Source organism: Pecten maximus, chromosome 16, assembly GCF_902652985.1.
Source record: "Pecten maximus chromosome 16, xPecMax1.1, whole genome shotgun sequence".
Taxonomy (NCBI): Eukaryota; Metazoa; Mollusca; class Bivalvia; order Pectinida; family Pectinidae; genus Pecten; species Pecten maximus.
This window is the reverse complement of record NC_047030.1, coordinates 31,614,373-31,639,387: the sequence shown is the minus strand read 5'-3', so window position 1 is coordinate 31,639,387 and position 25,015 is coordinate 31,614,373. Positions and strand designations below refer to the sequence as shown.

Sequence of the window (25,015 nt, the reverse complement as noted above, 5' to 3'; positions counted from 1 at the left end):
TAGACAGCGTACATTATTTCAGTAATAAAATTCTCTATCGTTATTCTAGAGCCTAAACATCCTTTTCTCGACAGATTTATTTGTATGTCGTCGACTTACAATAAAAAGTAAATTTCCGATATTGGACTGTAGACCCGCTGGGGACGGTGGCAAGGTTTCTCAATCAAATTCTGTCGCGGTGATATTTTAATTTGTCATTTGGGGGTTCATCTATTCTAGACATGCTCACCCGACACTTTTCTTTATCTGAAATACGTTTTTTATTGTAGTGAGACTATTTGGAATGGTAGTAAACGACGTTTATTTGAGAGCATTAATTTGCGAAATATTATGGACCAATAGTTTCAATATCTCCGAAACAAATATATCTCACGAATTCAGTGTTAGAAATTTATATCGTCGCGAAGAAGTCGCCGGAAATATCAATGATTATGTAATACACAATACCTGGTTCAAACAACTTAAGTTTTAAATGTGTATTTTGATATTGTATGTTATTATCGTAGCTTATTTAAATGTGTATTTTGATATTGTATGTTATTATCGTAGCTTATTTGCATAAAGGAAGTGACGTAATTCAAGAGTATGATGCTGATTCCAAGAGGAAGGATTTAAGAATTTTAAAAAAAAAAGTGAAAAGGTACTAGAGAAATAAATATTTTTTGCTGAATTTATCATTCCGTCAACACCAAATATCATTGTGTGGTGAGGTATTCCTGTAGTAGCTGGTGACTACCTCATTAAATATCATATGGCGGGTTTCCAGAATAAAATTGGATAAAATTTCTCATCCCACGTCAAAACCTCAGAAGGAATATCGTGTATTAGACGTATGGAAATAGTACGCACAAAATGATAGACTATGCCAGTTTTCTCTTCACAGCAGATTTTGGTTTCAGAGATATTCGCCCGTAGACCCGCATTGGATCTAGAAGGTTACACTCTTGACAAAACACAATTTAAAGGAAAATGTGACACGTGTTGAGGCACAGGAAATAGATAATTATTAAAGGACGTTATCCAAAAATATTTTAGTGAAAATGTCATAGAAATTATTGTTGGCCTGAGTGTAAGTGAAGTAACATTTAAGTTCCAATTACTAAACATTATGTTGTCTTGGCCTGAGTGTAAGTAGAGTGACATATAATTTCCTATAACCAAATATTACATTGCCTTGGCCTGATAATTTCTAAGGGAAGTGACATGTCGTGGTCATGTTTGTTTACCGAATATCTATAAAATATAAACAAACAAATTGATAAATAAATGGCTCCGACCTTCTACTTACTGAAGTTTTTATGATACATGTGTATTAACCTTTTAGGACGTGTTTAATGCTTCTACTATCAATAAATGCTGGTATCTATCATATATATATATATATACATATGTACCCGTAAACGCTGAGGTAAGTCATCTTATCAAGGTGCCTCCCATACAGGTATGTATATACCTGTCACTGGCGGTATACACCTAATGAGTTTCTGACGTAGTCACGGTTAGGTGAACTTTTTACTCAATAAAGCGATGATTCCATTTTGATTTTCGTAAGATAACGCAACAACCATCTTGGTAATCACGTTCTCGTTGGCGATCAGAGACATACGATGTAGCCGAGCGTGCCAGGCAACTACCCACAAAACGAGGTTTCCTTTAATTAAAAAAAATATATATTCTAGCTTTTTGGTAAAAAACATCATTTCACAAATATATGTTTACGTGGCACGGAGGTCGTTCAGGCGTTGAAACGTCAAATGTTAATAGCTTCTTATCAGAGGAGTACAAAATTATGTATATAATAGATATAAAAAATCCAGCTTTATTTGAAGTGATTGATGTCGCCTCTCGTGAACATGAAATCATTACATACAAATATTTTGTTACGGATGGGAGACATGATAAGTTATCAGCTAGGGAAAAAAAAGGAGAAAACAAGCTAAAGACACGAATCTTATCCCATTGATTATAGAATATACAGCTTTGGGAAAGTAAAAATTTATAGCATGGTCCAGAATGTTTTAACCATATATATGAAAACATACACATACTCAAGGATCAAGCTAAACTTACACCACTTGAATATCGGATGTATCTCCTTATAGTTAATAATGTGAAGATTTTCAATGTTATATCATGCATGCTATATACTTATTGAGGTTATGGTTGCCTGTGTGGTTTTTATCAAATACAAACTTTAAAACTCTTTAAAAGTTCTTCCTCTTTTCCTGATTGTTGGTTCGTCTATTCACTCGGTCAGGTTTACAGAGTGAAACAAGGGGTCATTTTATAAAGTAGATATGAACAGGTACAGTTTAAGTTTTTAAATCGAGTTTTCTATAACATTAGTTTTCACAGTACTGAAAATAACCAGAACAGATGGCGGTCTGACTATGGCTGTCGTAGCCTGTCTCGAGACTTTTGTAACGATGAAATATTGGACCCGATGTCCGTGAACTTTAAAAGAAATGTGTTGTTGATATATAATGGAAACTATAAATAGATTTGTCAGCAACATTTAGCTGGAAACAGACAATGAGATTAATTACGAAACGGCGGCTCCATTGGATACGAAACAGTGGCCAACGGGGGTAGCAAGAAAATAATCCTAGTTTTGGCTATAAGTCGATACTTTCTAAGGCATTTTTAGCATATCTATTTACAACTTTTTTCGATTTTAACTTATAAATAATTACCAATCGTTTTCCCCAAGTAATCGATGGGGTGTGTATTGTTCAGATGAAATATAACACCGAGCTGAACAGTGATTGGTTGTAGGTTCCCATAGTTTCAATTGTGACGTCATAACTTAATGACGTCACAGACATTCATTTACATTGTGACGTCACGAAAAGAGATACAAGTTTAAGATATAATCCAAAGGTAGTATGAGAAAATGTTGTTTCAATTATTTGCAAAAATCTTAGTTTTAGACTCTCGCGGAACTGAAAAAATTGGACTTGCTTCGTAAAAGATCATCTATTTCCGTTCAGTTAGGCGTTTGTAACTGGGAGGCAAACTCTACTAAACGCTTAATGCACATTTCGTTCTTGGTGGCAGAATCCCTTGTAAACATCGCTACTTTTTATCTCAAAGCGAAATAACTTAAAGTAAGAGTATCGGGATTACCTTGTACAAAAATGTCCAAAATCAGTCTGATCACAAAGAACGTTACATCTATTGAATAGTCACCGACTTAAACCTCCAATTTAATGTAATTCAGATTGAACTAACCCATAAAAATTGTAAACTTTTAACGATCATGTCCCGACAGATTAAACAAAGCAGTCAGCTCGGATTTCAGACGAAAAGGGACGCTGTAAGGAACGGCATTGTCTGGGAAAGGGCCGATTGTTATGGGAAGGCATTGTTAGGGGTCAAATTGTGACCCCTTGTCCTTGTTTGACGGGATGGGGATTTCATCTCTCGGCTATTGTTTGCACCTGTATAATCGACAGGTGGAGTGCATCGTCCCTTTCTCACCTGTATGTACCTGCTGTATCCAGACAATCCCTTTCTTCTTACGTAGAATAAGCAATTCAATGGTAACGGGCCTTTTCTAAACCACAATATATTCAGATGACATGAAGACTGGATTTCAAGGCTGTTCCTTTCAATTTCTCTCCGCTGATAAAATTTTTATGGAGCACGAGCACACAAGGAAATAACATTGTGCATAAGAAAGGTTTAATGTGTTAAATATTTATTTCGCGAATACGAACCAGGGTTCGTCTTAATCTGGGTAGAAATTAGTGTTTTCTGAAAGTTACGTAAATCTATTGTCACTATCATCAATGCCCGAATCTTAATTTTCTGAACTCCGGAATTATGAATAATTTGAATTTCAGAAATATTAAATTTTAAAATCCCGAGGTTTATTCAACTTCAATCACATTGTTTATTGAATTATAGAATATCTTAATGCAAATGTTACTTATATAAGATTTCAATTATCTGTTGTACCTACCGTCTTCACTAGAGTGATCTCCCTGGAAAAAATATAGGAATTTATCTTTTTTTCGCTTGAAACACTTTTTGATCAATTAAATTATACTTGAGTTTATATTATTGTTATTTATTAGAAGTGTTTAATGTTATTTCTTCAAGTTCTCCATTGGAGAGGGACAGGTAGCATATAGCCTTAAGTACATCACTTTACTGAGACGATCAATTATCACATCCACACATAAAATATCCCCACCAATCGTAAGTAAATCAACAACGACAAATTATAGTTATTTTCAAATAAATATCACCGTTCATTCGAACTTCAATACATAATCATTAAATCTGTCACTTAGCAACAATGCCTCCATCTTCTAGGTCTATACATCATATCCTATTTCCGGGCCGGGGATAATGCCGCTTTGTTCTTTTATATCAGTGATATGCCTTTACACCCTGTCACCCTTAACGATTGGCCGGTATCCATGACAATGATTTAAGAGCACGTGGTTTGATGGAGTGTAGGTACCCGACCGATCTGTCCTTGGCTAGCCAGGTACGAAGGCCTACCGCCCCACCTCGGTATCAAATTTAGCATTAATGCTCAGCTACCCGTTATTTCTTTTCAAGGAGGGACCGTTATTCAAGTCTTACGGGGCCCTCGACATCAGTAAGGCTTTCAATCGCTTTGTGTAAGCGGATATTTTCTTTGTATATTTTATTTGGTTTTCCGTAGGCAGTCGTAGTGGTTTATCATAGACGTCGCTCTCCATTTCGGCCACCGATTATTGTCCATTTTTCATCTAATTTCCCCCAAAGCCAGTACGCGAGTCAATGAATTACAATGAGCTAAAATTACATAGTCGAGGTCCAAATCGAAAATACGTACTTTGTGAATCGTGCTTCTTGGCGCCATCTTTGTGAACACGTGTTTTCAATAAATTGTTGAACATAGAATCAAACTGTTGATTTTTACTTTAAAAGCTAATTTTCAGTGGAAGCATTTCAAAAAAGGTTTAATTTACAATAAGAATGTAATATTGCAAAAATAAATAACGTATAGCTTTAAAAGGATATTCCGTCTTTGAAATTATTTGATGCTATAAAATGAAAATAAACGGGACTCTTGTATTTTTCTCAACTAGAAGTTACAAACTTTACCGTTATACAACACCCAAAGTTCAAGTTTTTGAAAATTTATTTCGACCCGAAGTACGAAAATTAATCGCCGCCAACGACTATTAATACGAGCATGCGCAGACAAGTTCACGAACTGAAACGAAAATGGCGTACACGGCTCCCCGAGTAGGCAGATGCACAGCGACAGAGTTTTGCGGATTTTCTATACAAATATGATATTCATTCCATCACAGTTAGTCATATATATGAGTGTAAGCTTCTTTTATTTATAAATCTTATAAATTACTGTACAACTTATATCTACCGTTCAAACGAATGAATGCCCCTTTAAATAATTTAACCGTGTATATTATAGACAGGTAGAGATTTCCACTCATTCCCTCTAAAATTGTTTGGACTAAAAAGGAAACAACGCGTGTTCCTACGATTCATCCTTTATCTTCATCTTCTTTCTGTCCTTTCGAAAACAATCTGAACGAACTCGAATAACACGTGTTTTTGTCATGACGCAAATGAAGTATAATAAACGGCACATTTATGGTGGCACCTCGCTTCCGGCTCCAGGTGATTCGTTTCCGATATCTTCCGTTTCCTCGGAAATTAATTGCGTCGACCTTTCCGGAGAATTAGAGCTTTTGGAATATCTGGGTGTTCTCAATTAGTACGGAGCGAGGAAGTTCTTCCGAAATATATCACATTTCAACATATAATATCTCCGATTACCAGGACATAACGACTGATCTGGAATCGTTAATCAAATTACTAATTAAATCTAAACCCATCCCGTCATTGATCATGTTTCATCGAAAGAAAAAAAAAAGTGAAACTTCAAGTTTCCGTGCTTAATCATTTTTAACGCAGATAAAATAACACGACTTGTTGAAAATACCCATCAGGTTACAAGCCTGGAATTAGCAACAAGCGTTTGATAGAGTTCGATCGGAACATGGAAAGTTCTTGCCACGTGTTACTCTTAAGACAGAGAGCATTTTGATTTACTTTGTTAACTTTTATTTGATTTAACAATGTTGAATCCAGTTTTCTTCCACAATAGGTGGGTGTTATTCAACTCCCAAAGAATTCAATAATTATTACAACTGTTGAATACGATTCAGTTTATACCACACATGGAATAAACCATAAACGTGTTTTGATTGGTTGACACGGTGACATTTAACCCGACTGAGCTATCTTGGCCCCCTCTGCTATTTATGTTGACATGATAGTTGTATAGATATGAAAAGAAGTAAAATATATCATCACCCGAAAAAATAAACACTGTTGTAGGTTCCGAATCGTAATGCTTAATTTACAAGTTTTATTTATGACAGAAACAATACCATATGATTATCTGTATACCACTGGCTACAGAAAATGTGCTGTTTAAAAAGGGGCCTTCCGAAGTATTGTACCAAATCAATCGGGAACCGTCGGCACTTTCCGTAAACGAGCACTGGCACAAAATTGAAGCTTCCTCACCACGTCCGATATGATACGGACGAATCGCACTTCCAATACACATACATGTACAGTATATACCACACTTCATGATTAGCATCCCGTTGCCATGGTTATATCATAAACAACAACGTAAAATTGTAAACAGTAGTTTACAACAATAGACGTTCCGCTAATTGATGACTGTGACAATATTGTGACGAATTGCATGGAACACAGGCAGCAACGTAAAGTAGTGGTCGGGGACATTTTAGCAGAATTTATTTGTCCTAACCATTGAGGAGGATATTGCCAGAGCCGGTAAAATCGATATGGGATCACTATAGTAGTCATCGCCATCAATTCGCACCTTTATCTCGCCAGGTATAAGAGTAAATATCTGGCATATCGTGTGTCAGGCTCCATTAGCTTAACGGCGTATTGATCTAAACTATAAATTAATTTTATTGTTCTATTTTTCTATTTTTTTAGGTTGTGAATGGCCCTACTAGTAATCTTATGAGGAATTTTGTATAAATAATTGAATACAAATTATATATTTTCAGTTCTCACATTTCAAAAAAAAAAATAATAATAATAATTTGGATCCGTGTAATGCTTTAGCCTATCAAACTGGCTATACCTGAAAACTACATTAGCATCGTGTGTATAGAGAGCTGTTAAATAGGTAATCTGATATACAATGTCTATGTCTAGAAATGTGTCAATTTACACCAGAATATCTGTTTTTGTTCCGTTGGTAATCCTCCATCTCGAGGGAGGGATCATCAATACAGTATCAGACATTTCATATTCATGACCAGTTTCCTAATCGTACAACGGGATAAAGTGTTTTATAGAATCGACACGACCATTTTAGAATGGAAACGACATTCTCTCGTTGTCATTGCATGCTGTACCGCTGTTAAAGTGATCTACTGGCGTGCTTAACACGTAAGCCTGTTCAATCGGTCTTTCTCTTAGAAACCGGAAGTAGTCTTCAGATGCCACACCGGAAGTGCTTTATATGGCACCCATTAGCTACTAATGCAGTCTGTGTCCGTGGTTAAAATTTTCCGATATTGGACCGAGACTGAAAAGGTCAAACATTTTATATATTTCGTTATTGTAGAGTTACTCTCAATACATATATAGATTTATAAACATATTTGACATTCTGGCACGGAGTTGTTAAGTTAAGCTTCAATCGTTAAAAATATCTCATTCAAGCAGAATACCATTGATGCTAAAATATTTTTAGAATATGTCAATAAAACATTATAAAGATGTAAAATTGTAATATCAATTTTAAAAATGCAATACGGAAGCTAGCAACACACTATAATAAAAAATAAAATACGGGTATGGATATTTCCGGAAAGAAATAGTGCCATAAATTCCCACGAATTCACCGAAGATTTCTATTTTAAGTCTTTAGTTTTGACTTCGGGACCATACCAGTATAAACTTGTTTCTAAAAAAGTCAAATTTATCTAGATCTCGTATTCAATTGTCCAATACCATCAGTTGCCAGTTGAAAGGATTCTCGATTAAAGACAATTCACCTTTACATTCCCTGAATGAGATAAAGACACCAATGAGGCATTTACATTGATTTTTACGTTTAATTTACCTTAGCGTTTGTCTCATGGCAGTAACTTGGTTTTATGTTTGTACAAAGGGGACTTTTCTAAGTATCTTTTAACATGAAATCCGCTTGAATGATCAGTGAAATAGGTTTCTACATTTAGTTGTGTCGTCGTTAGCACAGGGACTTGGCACACATTCTCAATGTACAGCCGATGAATATGTTTAGTATAATGTAATATGCATTTAATACATAATGCATATTAGTTAGTCCCCAGAACCCAGGTCGGCATGGCGAAAGGGGAGTGCGATATTACTACGACAGCGACCCCCTACACATGATAAAACCTAAAAGTCCTTGAACAGTTGCTCATGAATATAATGATTGAACATTTCGCGACCAAGGATGAATTTGAGGGAAATGTTTTTTTGAAAATGGACTCGTCTTCATTTTAGATAACCATTTCCCTAAAGTGACATATATTTGATCACTAACGCCATGATTATATCAGAAACATGAACGGCCCTTCCTTATCAAGGAGACATTATCTGGGTGTATTCGTTCTTAATGTAATCAGCTTTCTATTATGATCAAATTCAATTATCTCTTTCCGACACCTGGTATAGTTGCTGTAGCAGTATCACTGTCCCTCGAAATACAGATCTTCACGATGTCATATCGTGTCAGACTCCATACCCACTTAAGTGCTTAAGATTTGTTTGTTTTTGTTTAACGTCCTATTAACAGCCAGGGTCATTTAAGGATGTGCCAGGTTTTGGAGGTGGAGGAAAGCCGGAGTACCTGTAGAAAAACCACCGGCCAACGGTCAGTACCTGGCAACTGCCCCACGTAGGTTTCGAACCTGCAACCCTAGTAGGATTTCCCTGGTACCGACCGACAGCGCTAGATATTTCCTCTTCCTATAAACCAAGGGTCCCGAGTTCGAACCCTTTTGGAGCCAATAAAAATAGTGACACTGCTTACAAAAAAAATACGTTTATTTCTAGACATATTTCCATGGTAACTTTTCAGTATCAGGTTTCCAAATAGGGATTTTTCGTCTAATCTGATTTTATTCATTTATCATTTAGCATGTCGTCTCGTCATGTACTAATGTTTGTTTATATTTCATCTTTACAGAGTCACAGTATGCGCTTCGGGTTTGGGGTCAAGTCGTTGTGACCTTTGCCGTACTTTTCTGCATCATCGGCTGCGCCTGCGTGACCTTGAGCTGTCGTCTGCCCCGACACAAAAAGCGTTTTAATCTCGGTTCCGCCATCGCACTGATGTCTTCGGGTAAGTATTTGGACATTCTATGTTCTTCGTAATATGTTTTCCTCCGTACAAAAAATACCACGTGACATCTCTAAAATGGGTTTTCCTTAATTCCGCTACTCGCCGCCAGGGCTGCGCTCCGCTCTACAAAGCGAGCTGCCATCTTCGGTAGGAATTGCTACAGTCTAATATTTTGTCTCGGGATGAAAAGTCGCGACTCGGTATGGACAGGCATACCTGATAGCAATTCTCTGTGTTAGAAATATTTTGATAATAAAATACTTGTTTTTAGTATCTCTAGGTAGTTTATGACAGCTCCTACCCAGTTAAAATTCAAATGTGTTTTTTCTCAGCGTTGTCCTTTGTAGCTATCGGTCCAGGCGGATGGTAGAGGAACCAAGTCCGATATCACATCTAAAATATATCTGGAAATCTGAAATATCTGGAAATAATAAGAAATCGTTTTGGTACCAACAGTGTACATCATCGCGTCATATTTAAATCTATATCGCTATATGAATAATAATTTAGATGAGGTAATGCTACATCATCATCTTTACACACAATACAATTTCGTAGACTTTCATAACTGTTGATTTTTTTGGAGGGGGGTGGGGCGTTATTTCGTTGTTTTTTTTTTATGGGGGGTGGGGGCAGGTTTTCAATTCCTTATGTTTTCTAATCATTTCATACTGGAACTCCGAAGATTTTTTCCCTTCATCGTAAGAGTTCCGAATGTACGCCATAAGAACATTCAGTAGACCTTATAGCAAAGGTCGACAAGGCATATCTAAAATGGTTCTTGTCTTCCCATAAGTAAAATTTGGTCCAAATAATTAACTTATTAACTTATATTGGTCGTTTTGTTTAAGTCCCGCTGTAAATTTCCGGGAAAATACATTCCGGTATATTTTCAAAAAATAACGTAAAAGAACAAAATTAACCTCCTTCTACTTCTAAATTGGGAAGATCAGTGCACCGTTGTGAGGACGAGTATTTTCCATCTGATAATATTCTCGTGAACACATTACCAGGAACCTAGTTCTCTGTCCTCGTTCTTTTCATCCGCTCTCAATCTCCTTTGTTCAGAATGGCGTAAACCTGGTTTATCGTGTCGACAAGTAAAAAGGTTTTGATTGTATCCCGCAATAAAACGTCCAAACTAATTGAGACTGAATACGGGAAACGGGATAAAAGGACATTGTCAGCATCTACTTTGATTGGATCGAGACGGTAAAAACCTTTCATCTACCGATGTTGTCGCGTAGATATTCCGCGCGGACATTGCTGGTCTTTTTACTACATTAATAGTCACCACATGTCGTCTCCGCGGTAAGATATAGTCCACATGACGTCTTTACCGATGTTGTTGCGGGCATTGTTGAAGTTAGATTCGGCATTCACAACGTATCCTGCAAAGCACTGCGCTTAAACTATAATTAGACAAAATCTGAAACGACGATTTTAATTTCCTGCTGAAACGACGATCGATAAATATTTGTCACAGCATAATTGTGTCTGCCTAATAGCCACCTTACCGCCAGCGCGTGCAAGCTCGTGTAGGGAAACGAGCGGATCTGCTACGTCAAATGCGGGACTGTCCTCCCATAGACTTTCAATTATCGACTTTCTTAAGAACACGGCACGCGCTTTCCGCCATTTTACGACTCTCCATTTGCCAAAATGTCGCCTGAAATGTCATATAACTTCAAGCGTTTTTTGGATGATGACATTTCACGAAGCTTCTTCCTGATTTAGTATTGCGCAACATGTTATGTATCTAATTTTGTGTTTTTGGTTGTTGTTGTTGAATTGGTCTACGATTTAGAGTTGTTCTTTGACTAGAAATAAAGTATTCGACTCGCAACAAACCTGCGATACAATTTTCCCATAATATTCATTGCATGCTTGTTTTTTTGTTTTTTTTTATGTCGATCCGTCTGTCTGTCAATACAATTTTTGTTTAATCTGAAATGCGCTGTATATCTATTACTCAAATTCTTATTTCATGATTAACATACATTTGCAAAATGGACAACGTCATGGCGTCGTGGTGATTGGAATAATAGGTCGTTCGATACCCAGCGTCATTTTCACTAGGAACACTTCGGTAAACGTTCGTGTGAATGACTCAAATATAATGTTGGACGTAGCGCTTGTTTACAAATTGTTTGTTTGTTTCATCAGAAAATGGTAAACATACCACCCATGTATGGAAGAGAGAAAGGCAGGAAGGAGAAAAAAGTAAATTTGTCACAGAAATTATATTTAGAAAAATTTCTAGAGAAAATATGCAGGTTCTCCGTCAGGGCGGCAGCTTCCTAATTAACGTTTGAAAATTAAAACAGATGATGGCTCACAGACGCTCTCCATATTGCATTGAATAACAAACGCGAACCCATTAGCAAAATTCTTGGTGTTTAATGGGCCTGGTTGCGAAGGAGATTTTCAAAAATCGATTTGAAGACTTGCAACAGAAATGCCGAGCTTGCTCCCAAGAAGGCAAGCATAAGCAACAAGGGATATTAGCCAAACTTGTTCTCGGCTTTGCGAGCGCTAATCAGCAAAAATCTTTTCAGGAAATTAAAACTACGAAGAGTCAGTTCAGTGACAAACAGCGACATTAATCAATTCCAGAAGTCCCGATTTAGTTCGTTTTGAATATTAGAAATCCGAACGTTTTAATATTTGATAACATTAATAATTATTACAGAAAATATTAAATGTTTCCATAGCAACAGGAAAGAGGCGATTTAAATCTGTCGCGGAGAAAAATACCTGTCAAGTTTTTTCTGTCACTACGGGATATGATAGCCGTTGCTAAAATTCGGGTAATGGACTTTTGGCATGCATGGCAACGCCGTTTAGGTTTTTTTTAAGACTGGTGACACATCTTAGAAAACAGCAAATATTATGATAAATCGGACCTGGTCGAACTTGGTTATCAATCTTGATAAATTCAATTGTTAATGAAAAACTAAGATAAAGTACTTTTTGTTTAGTTTGAGAAATATTAAAATTGATGCCGAAAATGCCAAATGGAAGCAATGGAAAAGCTGCCCTGTCGCATTAAGGAAACATTTTCTTCTTCAGTCCTGATGCAATCGGAACTCCTCGGGTGTGATCCACGCAACACCATGGATTTTATATCTAAGGTTTTGAATTAGGCACAGAGAGAAGCCGTTACATGAGTTATAGTTTACAAATCGTATATCTTTGATAAATAAAAACGCATTTCAAATATTTAGATTTATATATCTCGGAGGAAAGAATGCCCCGCTAGTTTAACCACCGAATAATAGTGTTGTTTTGGATAAGGATCCCCTAGCTATAAAACCGACACTTTTCGTATCACGTTCGAGGTCATGTGACGCGAGTCAGCCAGTCGGGATACGGCGAGTGGCCACGTCCATTTAGATTTTTTTTCAAACTAATATTTCATCTAATCCCTTCTCCAAATCCCACATTTTTCAACAACACTGACAATTAACGAATTTCAATATTTAAAAAATAAAGCCGATTCGTGAAATTCACTTTGATTACAGTGGGAAACTTTTTTCCGGATTTCTATAATTCCAGTTCCTTGATTAGTCACCGATACTATTCCGTTTGTCATCCCAGCCCTTCCCAGAGTGTCTTCTGGCATTTGGAATTAAATTGAGAAATGGTGATTAGTTTAAATTACAGAGCGCTTTTGTCGATTTTCTAATTTTGTCATCAATCTGAAAGAAAGAGAAATTAGTTTCCATGACAACAAATTTGATAATGTTCGTTTGCATTCAATATTCTGTGGTATGCTATGAATATAAAACGCATAAATCATGAACAAATATTGAATCTTTAAGTCCATTTTCCCTGACGTTAAATTGCTGACATTATCAACCATGAAAGGGAACCAGTTTCTCATGTGATTAATTACCGTGGATGTATGTACCCATTTGTACAGCTAGTTATATTGAAGTAGTCAGCTTTTCAAAACAAGATGTTACTGAGCTTTCAATACTTATAACTTGTTAATAAGTATAACGTATTGTTACTTCCCCGCATGAGTGGTACTCGTTTATAGAGCTAGGTAGACTAGAGTAACCAGGGTAGATTGTCATATACAAAGACGAGACACTAGTCGCTTAAAGTCTTCAAGTCTCCACGCGGTTGTTTATCGAATTACATTACAATATAATAATTAAGATTCTTGTAATTGTGATGAACCATAATGGTAAATTACTTATTCTACCATGTTTGCTATGTAACGCCGGTTTTGATTGGTTTAAAACCATGTATTATTTTCCAATAACCCACGCTCGTGCCAATAATACACGGTCGTGAGTCAGGGCTGTCACAATTTTAAATATCTAATATTCACCCGTTTCATAAAAGGTTACTATTGCCGAGTGGGCTAATGGGTTAGTCTTTCAATATATTTTTATCACGACGCGAGTTCGAATCCTACGGAGGCCCTCCTTTTTTTTCTTTTTCTTTTCTTTTTTTTTATCCTTTTTTTTTTAAATTTTCAAAATCAATGCCATATGATAGATCCTCTTCATCGTAGTACTGTATTGCCTGTATATTTCATCAACAAATAATACAATACTCAAGAAATTAGATTTTCCCGGGGTTTCTTTGCTGTTTTTCTATTAGAAAGAGGTCGATCTCAGAACTAAACAGTACATGGTAGAATAGAAATAATCAACTTTGACTCGTGTATTGTTGCAGGATATACAACTCGGACTCGGATATTTTGCAATTTTAATTAATAACTCAGGCCTGCGGCCTTCGTTATTAATTTAATTGCAAAATATCCTCGTCCTCGTTGTATATCCTGCAATAATACACGAATCATTGTTAATTATTTCTTAAATAATATGTCCATCTGTATCTTGGAATCTAGTGACAAGTAACTGTATACTAGCAGAAATCAGAACCGCATAAACCCAGTATCATTACTGTGTTTGGCGTACGAAGATTTCAGCGCATTTCCAAATTTTACGGATTAGATTGTTGTTTTGAAATAAGCGTTTAACCGTACATACAACATGCAGTAAACTCAGTATTTTGTTGTATTTTCAGGCTTCCTGATCCTCTCAGTAATCGGTAACTGGACAGCCGACCTCAGTACGCATGCGCGTATCCGTCTCGGCAATTCTCGGAACATATACCTATTTCCTTGGTCTCTCCTCGTGGGGGGTCTTGGAGGAATTCTTGCCCTGGCGGTCGGTGCCACCAAACTGCTGTTGCTATGTGCCGAACTTCAACCAGGGGATGACTGTGAATGTGACGACACATACTTCCCTATGACGCAGCAGAACTCTGTCCCCGCCCCCGGGGTTCCATTGGACGAAGGGGTGCCGCAGGACTCGTTCCAAAAGAGTGGAGAATTCACTTCGTCTGACAACTACAAGGCGGAATACCCGTCTTTAGATATGGGCAAATCACAACTCATCACAAATGGCGACCAGCAAAGTATCCAAAACGAATGCAGCGTCAAACGTATGCTCTAAGCATAACTTGCTCATGTGTCAAAACTCTTGCTAGTCTGATCAGTGCCGTGTGCAAGTGTGCAGATGATGTGTGTAAAAATATCAACAATTATCTGCGTATATGTCGAAGTGTATGCATGCAACATGTGAAAATGATAAGTGACATTCAAATGAGGACCATGTCACGACAATACGCGCTTGTGCCGTGTGCACGTGTTTTAACGTGGCGTGTGCAAACATACGAAGGACCGGAAAGTCATGCGGAAGTGACGTAGAAGTTTGATTCCAAGAATTCCTCAGTGCTGACAAACTGATGTATTGATACGCTGCTGAATAAGAATGAGAAAAGCTGAAAAGCGGGTATTTCATGAGCTGGTTGTGAATAGAATATTTTGTGACGAATTAATTGCTGATCGTGTTCAATCATCAAAATAGTTCCATTCATCTTGAATATGTGAAATGATCGTGTTTGATCTATAGAGATTTTAAGGGTTATCTTTGAGAGAGTGAGAATTTATTTTTATGCTAAGCTTGTTAAAATGATGACGTGATCGTTTTAAAATTTTACAAACGTGATTGTGAAGTGGTATGAAGCATACACGTGCTATCCTTTTTATTATATATACATATATATATATATATAAATCATATCATAGTGCTTTTGACGCATACATGACAAATTAACGTTTTCATGACCGATGTCATTTTTCATTTTCAAAAATACGGTGCGTTATTGTCGGCCATATCATTAAATCGCGCTTTGCTAATGTTCCATTGTGATGCAGAAATGTACAGGTGATATTATTTGATATAGCACAGACGCTTTTCATTGTGATTTTTTGTTTGATTATTCAATTTATTTCAAACTACTTAAGAGGAAGTTTCAAACGTATTGACTTCACAGCATAGACTCGCTGGGGTTTTTTCCCCGCGCTAGATTTTGTGAAGTGCAAAATTATCTCAGAAGTACAGTGAACTCTAGTAAAGTGCATACGTTTTAAAAAATACTATAATTTGTCTACGAATCTAGATCCGTACAACGCTTGTTTTTCTTGTCATGTTGCCATGGAAACTATTTTTTCAAGTCGTTGATCACTTGTTTAAATTATCTCGAGATATTTATTAACAACAAGAAGACAATTGATTTAAAATGGTTTGGTTCTCATTCTTTTTCCCTAAACGGTATTATTGAATTTTTCATTTAAAAAAAGAATCCATTTTTCAGGATTTGTGACAATAGATGATACCTCATTCAATCCGTAACGATGATGTACATCCGAAATCGAAGCAACAGCATTATAGTTTAATTAAGCACGTTTTTGTGTGTAAAAGTGGTTGCTTTCGACAGAATTTTATTTTGTTTTTTTTAAAACTGTTGATTTTTTTTACAATATGCATTGTTTCAGAAACCATTGTTAGTCATGAATATCGTTTTGAGTCTAAAATTAAAAAGGATTGTCGGAGATTAATAAAAATATATATTAATTGAAATTGATACTGAAAACTCTGAATTATGAAAAGTGTTCCTGAAAATCATATGATCAAATGGAAACTGGGAAATATTCCAATAAAAAAAATATATTTTCCCCATATTTTTTTTTTTTACGTTAAGCACACCAGGCTTACTGATCACGCTGTCAACTTTCAATCGGTTGTAGCAAATTAAGGAATTGTTTTTACCAGAATAGATTATAGAGACACCAATGAGAAACTGACTTTACACTCGATCACCAAGACAATTAAAATACATTGTTCTTTGTTGTTTAATAATTAAATATAATGTTTTATTGATATTTTGGGTTATTGATCAATGTTCGAAAGTTGTTACAAAACATTTTCCGAGATATTTTCCTAATATGTTTCTGTGTCACAGTGTTGTAAAGGACTGGAGATTTTCTCATTTTCATCATCCATTTTATAAAGGGTGCTCAATTTCGCTATCCTATGAACTACCTACCATCATTGTGACAGTGTCTAACACCATGAATCATATTTCCCATCTATTTTCTAATGGAATATTTCAAATAACGTTTGTGTACCAATTTTTAGCATTGATAGCTATTTGTGAATTTCTAGAACAATTAGCATTAACACCAATAAGATTAGTTAAACCCTGTTAAGATATGCTCAGGTCATTTTTATTGGGGAAATAAATCTGTATGAATCTATTTCAATTTACGCATGTTTTTTTTTATTTCATTAATTAATCTGTTTGCAACATAGTTGTAACTGCTGTATTTAAGAATATTTTGTGGGTTATCCACAAATGTTGAAAGTTACCTCCCTTTTAATGTATTGGAAATTCAATTATTTTTCTTTCCATCATTAACTTTCTTTTGAATATTTTGTTTCATTTTCAAAATAATAGTTGCTTCCTTCATAAGAAATGAACAAATAAGCTATACCTCATGAAAATTGGTTCATGTTGTGCTGAATATCTTAACATTTATATCATCCATTTTTTCACAGGTGTGAATCCTTTGTATTTCATTCCCTTTGCTACTTTTCAAAGTTTAAGTATTTTTTTCCAATTCCAATACCGTAAACATTGATACGACCCATGTTTAAAACCGATGTTTACCCCGACACCTTAATTTATGATATACTATATATATATATATACCTTACAACTTACCATTCCATTCCATACATTTTGTCTGTTTGTCCTTGAACAAAGTGCCATTTATCTCTAAATATAGACCATTTATCTCTAAATATAGACCATTACCTGTTTTGTTATAGATAGTATTACCTTATTGGGCTATATTGATGAAATGTACATCAGTATGTCAATTTATTGAAAAAAATGTATTTTAAATGTTTTGTTTTTTTTGCCATTACTATATAAATTAACGATTTGCAAATAAAAATAGATTAATAAATTATTTAAAAAAATAATGTAAGTAAGCTTTATAATTACTTCCGCAATCTGCATCAAACAGTTTTTTGCAGTATTATCGTTCATTTATGATAATTTGCTGTATTTTCAAACAGTAATATATACACTTTTTCAGAAAAATGAAACAAACATTTGAAAATATAATTAAAACGAAAACGTCTCAACACTTTTGAGTTTCGTCCATTTGATATGTTTTCATTATAAGCGTTATTTTTTGACTGGCTCCATATTTGGCTCCTCAATATAGCCCTTTTTTCCTGAAATCCTTACATGTATTTAATGTGTTTGTAATAATAGGGATAACATATTTTCCGTGATGTGTTTTTTCATGAATAAGTTTTGACATCAACTTTTGAAACTACAGGATTGATTTCATCGAATTTATTGACAACACTATGGACACGTGTTTCCATGTTTTATTTTTACAGTGTTATTTTTTATCGTTCTAAAACCTTCTGTATTAGATCAGTTGAATTTTAAGACGCAAAAACTGCTGAGAATGCTCACGAAAAATTATTGATTCCTCTTATGTTATTATCCATTCCGTGTAACTGTTAGACGTGTAAATCACCATTCCGTGTAACTGTTACACGTGTAAGTCACTATTCCGTGTAACTGTTACACGTGTAAGTCACTATTCCGTGTAACTGTTACACGTGTATGTCACTATTCCGTGTAACTGTTACACGTGTATGTCACTATTCCGTGTAACTGTTACACGTGTAAGTCACTATTCCGTGTTACTGTTACACGTGTAAGTCACTATTCCGTGTAACTGTTACACGTGTAAGTCACTATTCCGTGTAACTGCTACACGTGTATGGCACGATTCCGTGTAACTGTTACACGTGTATGTCACTATTCCGTGTAACTGTTACACGTGTAAGTCACTATTCCGTGTAACTGTTACACGTGTATGTCACTGTTCCGTGTAACTGTTACACGTGTAAGTCACTATTCCGTGTAACTGTTACACGTGTAAGTCACTATTCCGTGTAACTGTTACACGTGTATGTCACTGTTCCGTGTAACTGTTACACGTGTATGTCAGTATTCCGTGTAACTGTTACACGTGTAAGTCACTATTCCGTGTAACTGTTACACGTGTATGTCAGTATTCCGTGTAACTGTTACACGTGTAAGTCACTATTCCGTGTAACTGTTACACGTGTATGCACTATTCCGTGTAACTGTTACACGTGTATGTCCCTGTTACTGTTACACGTGTAAGTCACTATTCCGTGTAACTGTTACACGTGTATGTCCCTGTTACTGTTACACGTGTAAGTCACTATTCCGTGTAACTGTTACACGTGAATGTCTCTATTCCGTGTAACTGTTACACGTGTATGTCACTATTCCGTGTTACTGTTACACGTGTAAGTCACTATTCCGTGTAACTGTTACACGTGTAAGTCACTATTCCGTGTAACTGTTACACGTGTATGTCACTATTCCGTGTAACTGTTACACGTGTATGTCACTATTCCGTGTAAATGTTACACGTGTAAGTCACTATTCCGTGTAACTGTTACACGTGTATGTCACTATTCCGTGTAAATGTTACACGTGTAAGTCACTATTCCGTGTAACTGTTACACGTGTAAGTCACTATTCCGTGTTACTGTTACACGTGTAAGTCACTATTCCGTGTTACTGTTACACGTGTATGTCGTTATTATCACTTGTAAAGTCATGTGATGCCCAAATGCCCGGTCACTGTTCAGTAAAAAAAACTCTTTAATGAACGCATTTGAATATTGTAAGGGAAGGGAAGTAACTCCTGTCAAATAGCATTGATTGAGATTTCCATGAAATGGGAAAATGTTGGTTATTTTAGGGTTTTTTTCCAAGACTTAAAAACAAGACTTAAACAATTCATGATTTGTTTTTCTTTTCAACTTTTTGTTGTTGCTTGTTTGTTTGTTTGTTTTTTCTTTCATAAAACGGTGCCTCGGAGGCAATATCACCATTAGAATACCAATACATATGATTACAATGAGAGACAGGGCCAGGGTTCATCTTACATGTTTTGTTGTATACATATCAATACCCATTCAGTTAATAAAGAATAAAATGTGCTCACTATGATTTGCAGAAAATTCAACGATGTTGTTTGTTGTCATTTTTGTCTACAAGAAGTTGAAATATATCTTTTTTGTCCTTTGTATAATTCAAGTTCAAGTGTATCAGTTCAGAACATAGGATCGATATGTGTGGTTCGATCCCTTCCCAGGGCGGTGTGATGTTCGATCCCTTCCCAGGGGTCGGTGTGTGGTTCAATCCCTTCCCAGTGCGGTGTGTGGTTCGATCCCTTCCCAGAGCGGTGTGTGGTTCAATCCCTTTTCATGGCGGTGTGTGGTTCAATCCCTTTTCATGGCGGTATGTGGTTCGATCCCTTCCCGGGGCGGTGTGTTGTTCGATTCCCTCCCATGGCGGTGTGTGATTTCATCCCTTCCCAGTGCGGTGTGTGGTTGATCCCTTCCCAGGGCGGTGTGTGGTTGATCCCTTCCCAAGACGGTGTGAGGTTCGATCCCTTGCCGGGGAGGTGTGTGGTTCGATCCCTTCCTAGGGCGGTGTGTGGCTCAATCCCTTCCCAGGGCGGTGTGTGGTTCGATCCCTTCCCGGGGCGGTGTGTGGTTCCATCCCTTCCCGGGGTGGGGTGTGGTTCGATCCCTTCCCAGGGCGGTGTGTGGTTCGATCCCTTCCTGGGACGGTGTGTGGTTCGATCCCTTCCCGGGGCGGTGTGTGGTTCCATCCCTTCCCAGGGCGGTGTATGGCTCGATCCCTTCCCAGGGCGGTGTGAGGTTCAATCCCTTCCCAGGGCGGTGTGTGGGTAAATCCCTTCCCAAGACGGTGTGAGGTTCGATCCCTTTCTGGGGAGGTGTATGGTTCGATCCCTTCCCAGGGAGGTGTATGGTTCGATCCCTTCCCAGGGCGGTGTGTGGTTCGATTCCTTCCTGGGACGGTGTGTGGATCGATCCCTTCCCGGGGCGGTGTGTGGTTCCATCCCTTCCCGGGGCGGTGTGTGGTTCGATTCCTTCCTGGGACGGTGTGTGGATCGATCCCTCCCGGGGCGGTGTGTGGTTCCATCCCTTCCCGGGGTGGGGTGTGGTTCGATCCCTTCCCGGGGTGGGATGTGGTTCGATCCCTTCCCGGGGCGGTGTGTGGCTCGATCCCTTCCCGGGTTGGGGTGTGGTTCGATCCCTTTCCGGGATGGGCTGGGGTTCGATCCTTTCCCGGGGCGGTGTGTGGCTCGATCCCTTCCCGGGGTGGGGTGGGGTTCGATCCCTTCCCGGGGCGGTGTGTGGCTCGATCCCTTCCCAGGGCGGTGTGTGGCTCGATCCCTTCCCAGGGCGGTGTGTGGTTCGATCCCTTCCCAGGGCGGTGTGTGGTTCGATCCCTTCCCGGGGCGGTGTGTGGTTCTTTCCCTTCAAAGGGTTGTGTAAGACTCGATTCCTTCCTGTGGGCGGTTTGCATTTCCCAAGAAACAACACTAACATACTAGACTTCCTGGATGTTCTGTGAGAAAGCCACCAGCTACTGCAATGAGACTTCGCCTCAATACGGCATTGTCTGTTTCGATAAACCAAACTTGTCTCGAAATATGTTGGACGATTTTGAAAAATCATTCGTAAATAGCAATTATTTATTCCTCTATTCTGTTGAAAAGAAAATAGATGCTTCAATAATATCAATATTCATTTGCAATTTGTTGAGCTGAATGTTGAAGGTTGCGTCACCTTAATATACAGGAAAATAATATACAAATATTTTCAATAGATACAATTAGTTTCAGTCTTTTTCCTTTGAAATGAGTGTTTTGTTGTGGTCGTTCATACCACGATTAACACGACAAGGATCAGATTCTTTCCGTCACTTCAGGATCTGAAATTTTGAATTGTCCATATCATGGTATAACAAATCACTGTAGCGTGGATTAAACTTCAAATTGTAGAGCACTACACTACTGCATGTCAACTGTAGATGACGAATTTGATTTACATTTCATAATCCAGTGTTTTGTAATAGTGCAATGCCTAACCTAAATCATCCACTGTAGCTTTTAACACATCTAAATAAAAAGTATATTGAAATAGGCGGACACACATATCAAACTTCCATGTAAATTAAAGAATAAAAAAAAATCAGTGACGAAAACTAATGTTATGCCTTTCAGTTTTTAAAAACTAAAACAGTATTTATAAATAGAAACATAATATTATATTAATAAATAAAAGACAGAATGCAATTTTGCATATCTAAAAAAAAATCAAAATTAATCTACATGATTGTATTTATTTTGATATTCGAAATTATTTTTTTCTGCCTTCATTACAATTCATCATATCGCACACATCTAACTGAAGGATATAGATCTATATTTAGTTATCTCCCCTTTTGAATTGTTTCATTTTACGAAAATCACACCATGATATAACTTTATTTTAATTCCATAGTATCTAGTTTGCTTAGAATAAAAGAGTAGAAGTTTATGAACTTTCGGACAATGTTCCCGTATATGATCCCGCAAATACGCACGTGCATGATCGTGACGTCCTAGCAACGTCGTCAATCGGACTTCTTTGGGTTTATCGTACAAGCTTCGATTATACACGAGGTGTTCCGATAGGCAACGTTGCCATACCACGACGTCACGTGATGCCAATTGTTCTTGTGACGATCCACAACTACGCGCATTATAGCAAGTCTCAACAGCGGAAAACTTCAAAATAATATCTACACAGCAAGCAGAACTATAAAATTAAAAGGAAATGGAACTTATGTCAGACCGTTCTCGAGACCAGAGAGGAAATGACATATCCCAAAACGGAAACCTGGAGAAAATAGGACAGAAACGAAATGGCACATACTACACTGACGATACAATGACCGTCCATGGCGATGTACTTATGTGGGACTTGGACGATATCGATGCTGAACATTCAGACAATTTATCTGATCATCTTACAACAAGTTTGGCCATGACACCTACAACATATCTACAACCAAAGGACACTAAATTGAATCCAACATTCTCCGATTGCTCCAAAGCTTTCAATACGTCTTTCTCCTGTCGACAAAGAAAAGACATACCCTAAAAGGCCGATATTCAGTCCTACAGACGCCATGGAAACTTTCAGATTTCGGGATCTTTTCCCAAATCCTGAGCTCAAGCTAAAGAAGACGAACCGCCTTGGAAAAACAGATACAGGCGGAGCTTTCGTCATTGACGACAACATTCACCATGCATGGTGATGTAATGATGATTGACCTTGAGAACGAAAGTGAAGGTCATTCCAATCACACATATACTGCTGTCGAGAAGTTTAATCAGTTGGCCGAAACGCCGATGACCACAACCAAACCAGTCAATAAGCGTACTACAACTACCGGTATTCGGCATTTGATGGCCATCAGAAACCCGGAACTCACCGAGCTTCCGAATGGCAGCGGGATCAACACGGAAAATAAACGGAAAAAGAAAAAGAGGAAATCCAACCACAGGAAAATCAGAGAGGAATCTCTGAGCCGCGAAGGAGGAATTGTCTCGCGTAATCACCCAAATACAGGAAGTTGTCGACATCAGCAACAACACAGTCAAGACGCCCGTGGACATTTTTAAGGCGGTACGATACCAGATGATGCCGTTTCGGGGCCTACATTCACAGGAAGCTGATATGTCATTGATCAGATTGGGCGATTTCTTATTTTTCTTCAGAAAGACGCATATTTGGATATGGTGCAGAAGCCATCTAGACTTTTTGAAAACAAACAAATCGAAAACTGTTTTAAATATCACTAAATAAGTTGTATTTATTGAAAAAAAACTAGCCTTATTATTTGGATAACTTTGAAAATATATATCAGCTTTAATCAGGTTCGTTTGAAAAATAAGGTATTATATTGGGAGATGTCAAATCCTATTGTTTTAATTTACGATAAAGTTGTCCCTTTGACATTTTCTATACTCAAAATCATTGTTGGTGTTCTTTTCACTGCGTCAACAGCTTGTATCATTTTGATACGTTTTCTTCTTGGTTGATTCAAGCATATTTTATTGTCAAAACGTACAACGGGATTGGGCACAAATTTTTGCAACTTATCAACGCCCTTTCCTTCTGTAGTAACTGTTGACAACCTCACTGAATGTCATTGAATGTTGGTCGGAGAAATTTGGGTAAAATGTCTTGCCTAAGAACACAGACGGCAGCACAATAATTTCCATCTTTCATTTCATTTCAACAAATTTTATTATACAAGATGTTATAGCACAAAGGGATTTGACAACAGGCTTTGCCTATATCAGTCTTCTCCCACATAAATGACATTTTGATAAAGTAATTGAACAATAGAACTATATAATTAGGGTTATTTGTAACACTTACACATACACTCATACACTCATACACACATCATTGTAATAATTTAAGTAGTCATTCATAGTTTAATGGAATAATTTATAGTTAAAGACTTTGTAAAGCAAAAGCGCTTCACCTACCTGACGGTGAGAAAGAAGAGTGTTTTATTGAACAATTATAATGATATACATACATATCAATGAAATATTATATAATTAATTGATTCAAAGAGAAATAAAAGAGAATTAAAACCTTCTCGAATTAGTTATCAATCTTTCTACATTACTTAATACAAATTTATTAAGATCAAGTGAAAGTTCATAGTTACCACATGTTAATAAGTTAATATTTATAAAACCAACTCGTATAAATATGTCATGTATAAAGTGCCTTATATGGTTGTAATTTGGACAGTAGAAGAAGTAATGCTCTAGATCCTCCATCTTATCCTTGTCTTGTTTTAAACTAGGAAACTTCCGACATTTATCAAGTTTGGGAAACGGCCAGTTTGCTTATAATTGCGCAAACTCGCGTATTATACGCAAGTTGGAGTATGGCCGAGAGCGGAACTCTTTTTTTTCGGAGGTGTGCAGTAGCGCGATCGGGTCTTACAGATAGTCCAGTCCGTCATCGAGAATATCATCGTATGAAAGCATGTTTAAAGGGCTACATTTAAACAGTGAACATTATCTTTTTAAGCAGATGTTAGAGAGCTTACGCTTTTATAAATCAAGATATATTAATGGCTTATTGTATAATTTGAGATTTTGAAAAAAAGTTATATTTGGAAATAAACACCTGTAAGCAGACCTTTTCAAAGTGTTTTCAAAAATTCGAGTAATAACTTTGATATCGGTTACTTTGTGATGTTGCCTGTTATTAGTCCCCTAACGGT

General features: G+C 37.0%; 1 protein-coding gene across 2 annotated transcripts in view; it reads left to right on the top strand.

Annotated features, from left to right (window-relative positions):
• Positions 1-19,865, top strand: part of LOC117344820 — a 44,002-nt gene extending 24,137 nt beyond the window's left edge. For both annotated transcript variants that reach the window (XM_033907647.1, XM_033907648.1), the window contains exons 3-4: positions 9,248-9,403; positions 14,450-19,865. In XM_033907647.1, coding sequence (XP_033763538.1) covers positions 9,248-9,403; positions 14,450-14,880 — 587 coding nt within the window. In that variant the 3' untranslated portion in view covers positions 14,881-19,865. The remainder of the gene's footprint in view (positions 1-9,247; positions 9,404-14,449) is intronic.
• The last annotated feature ends 5,150 nt before the right edge of the window (positions 19,866-25,015 follow it).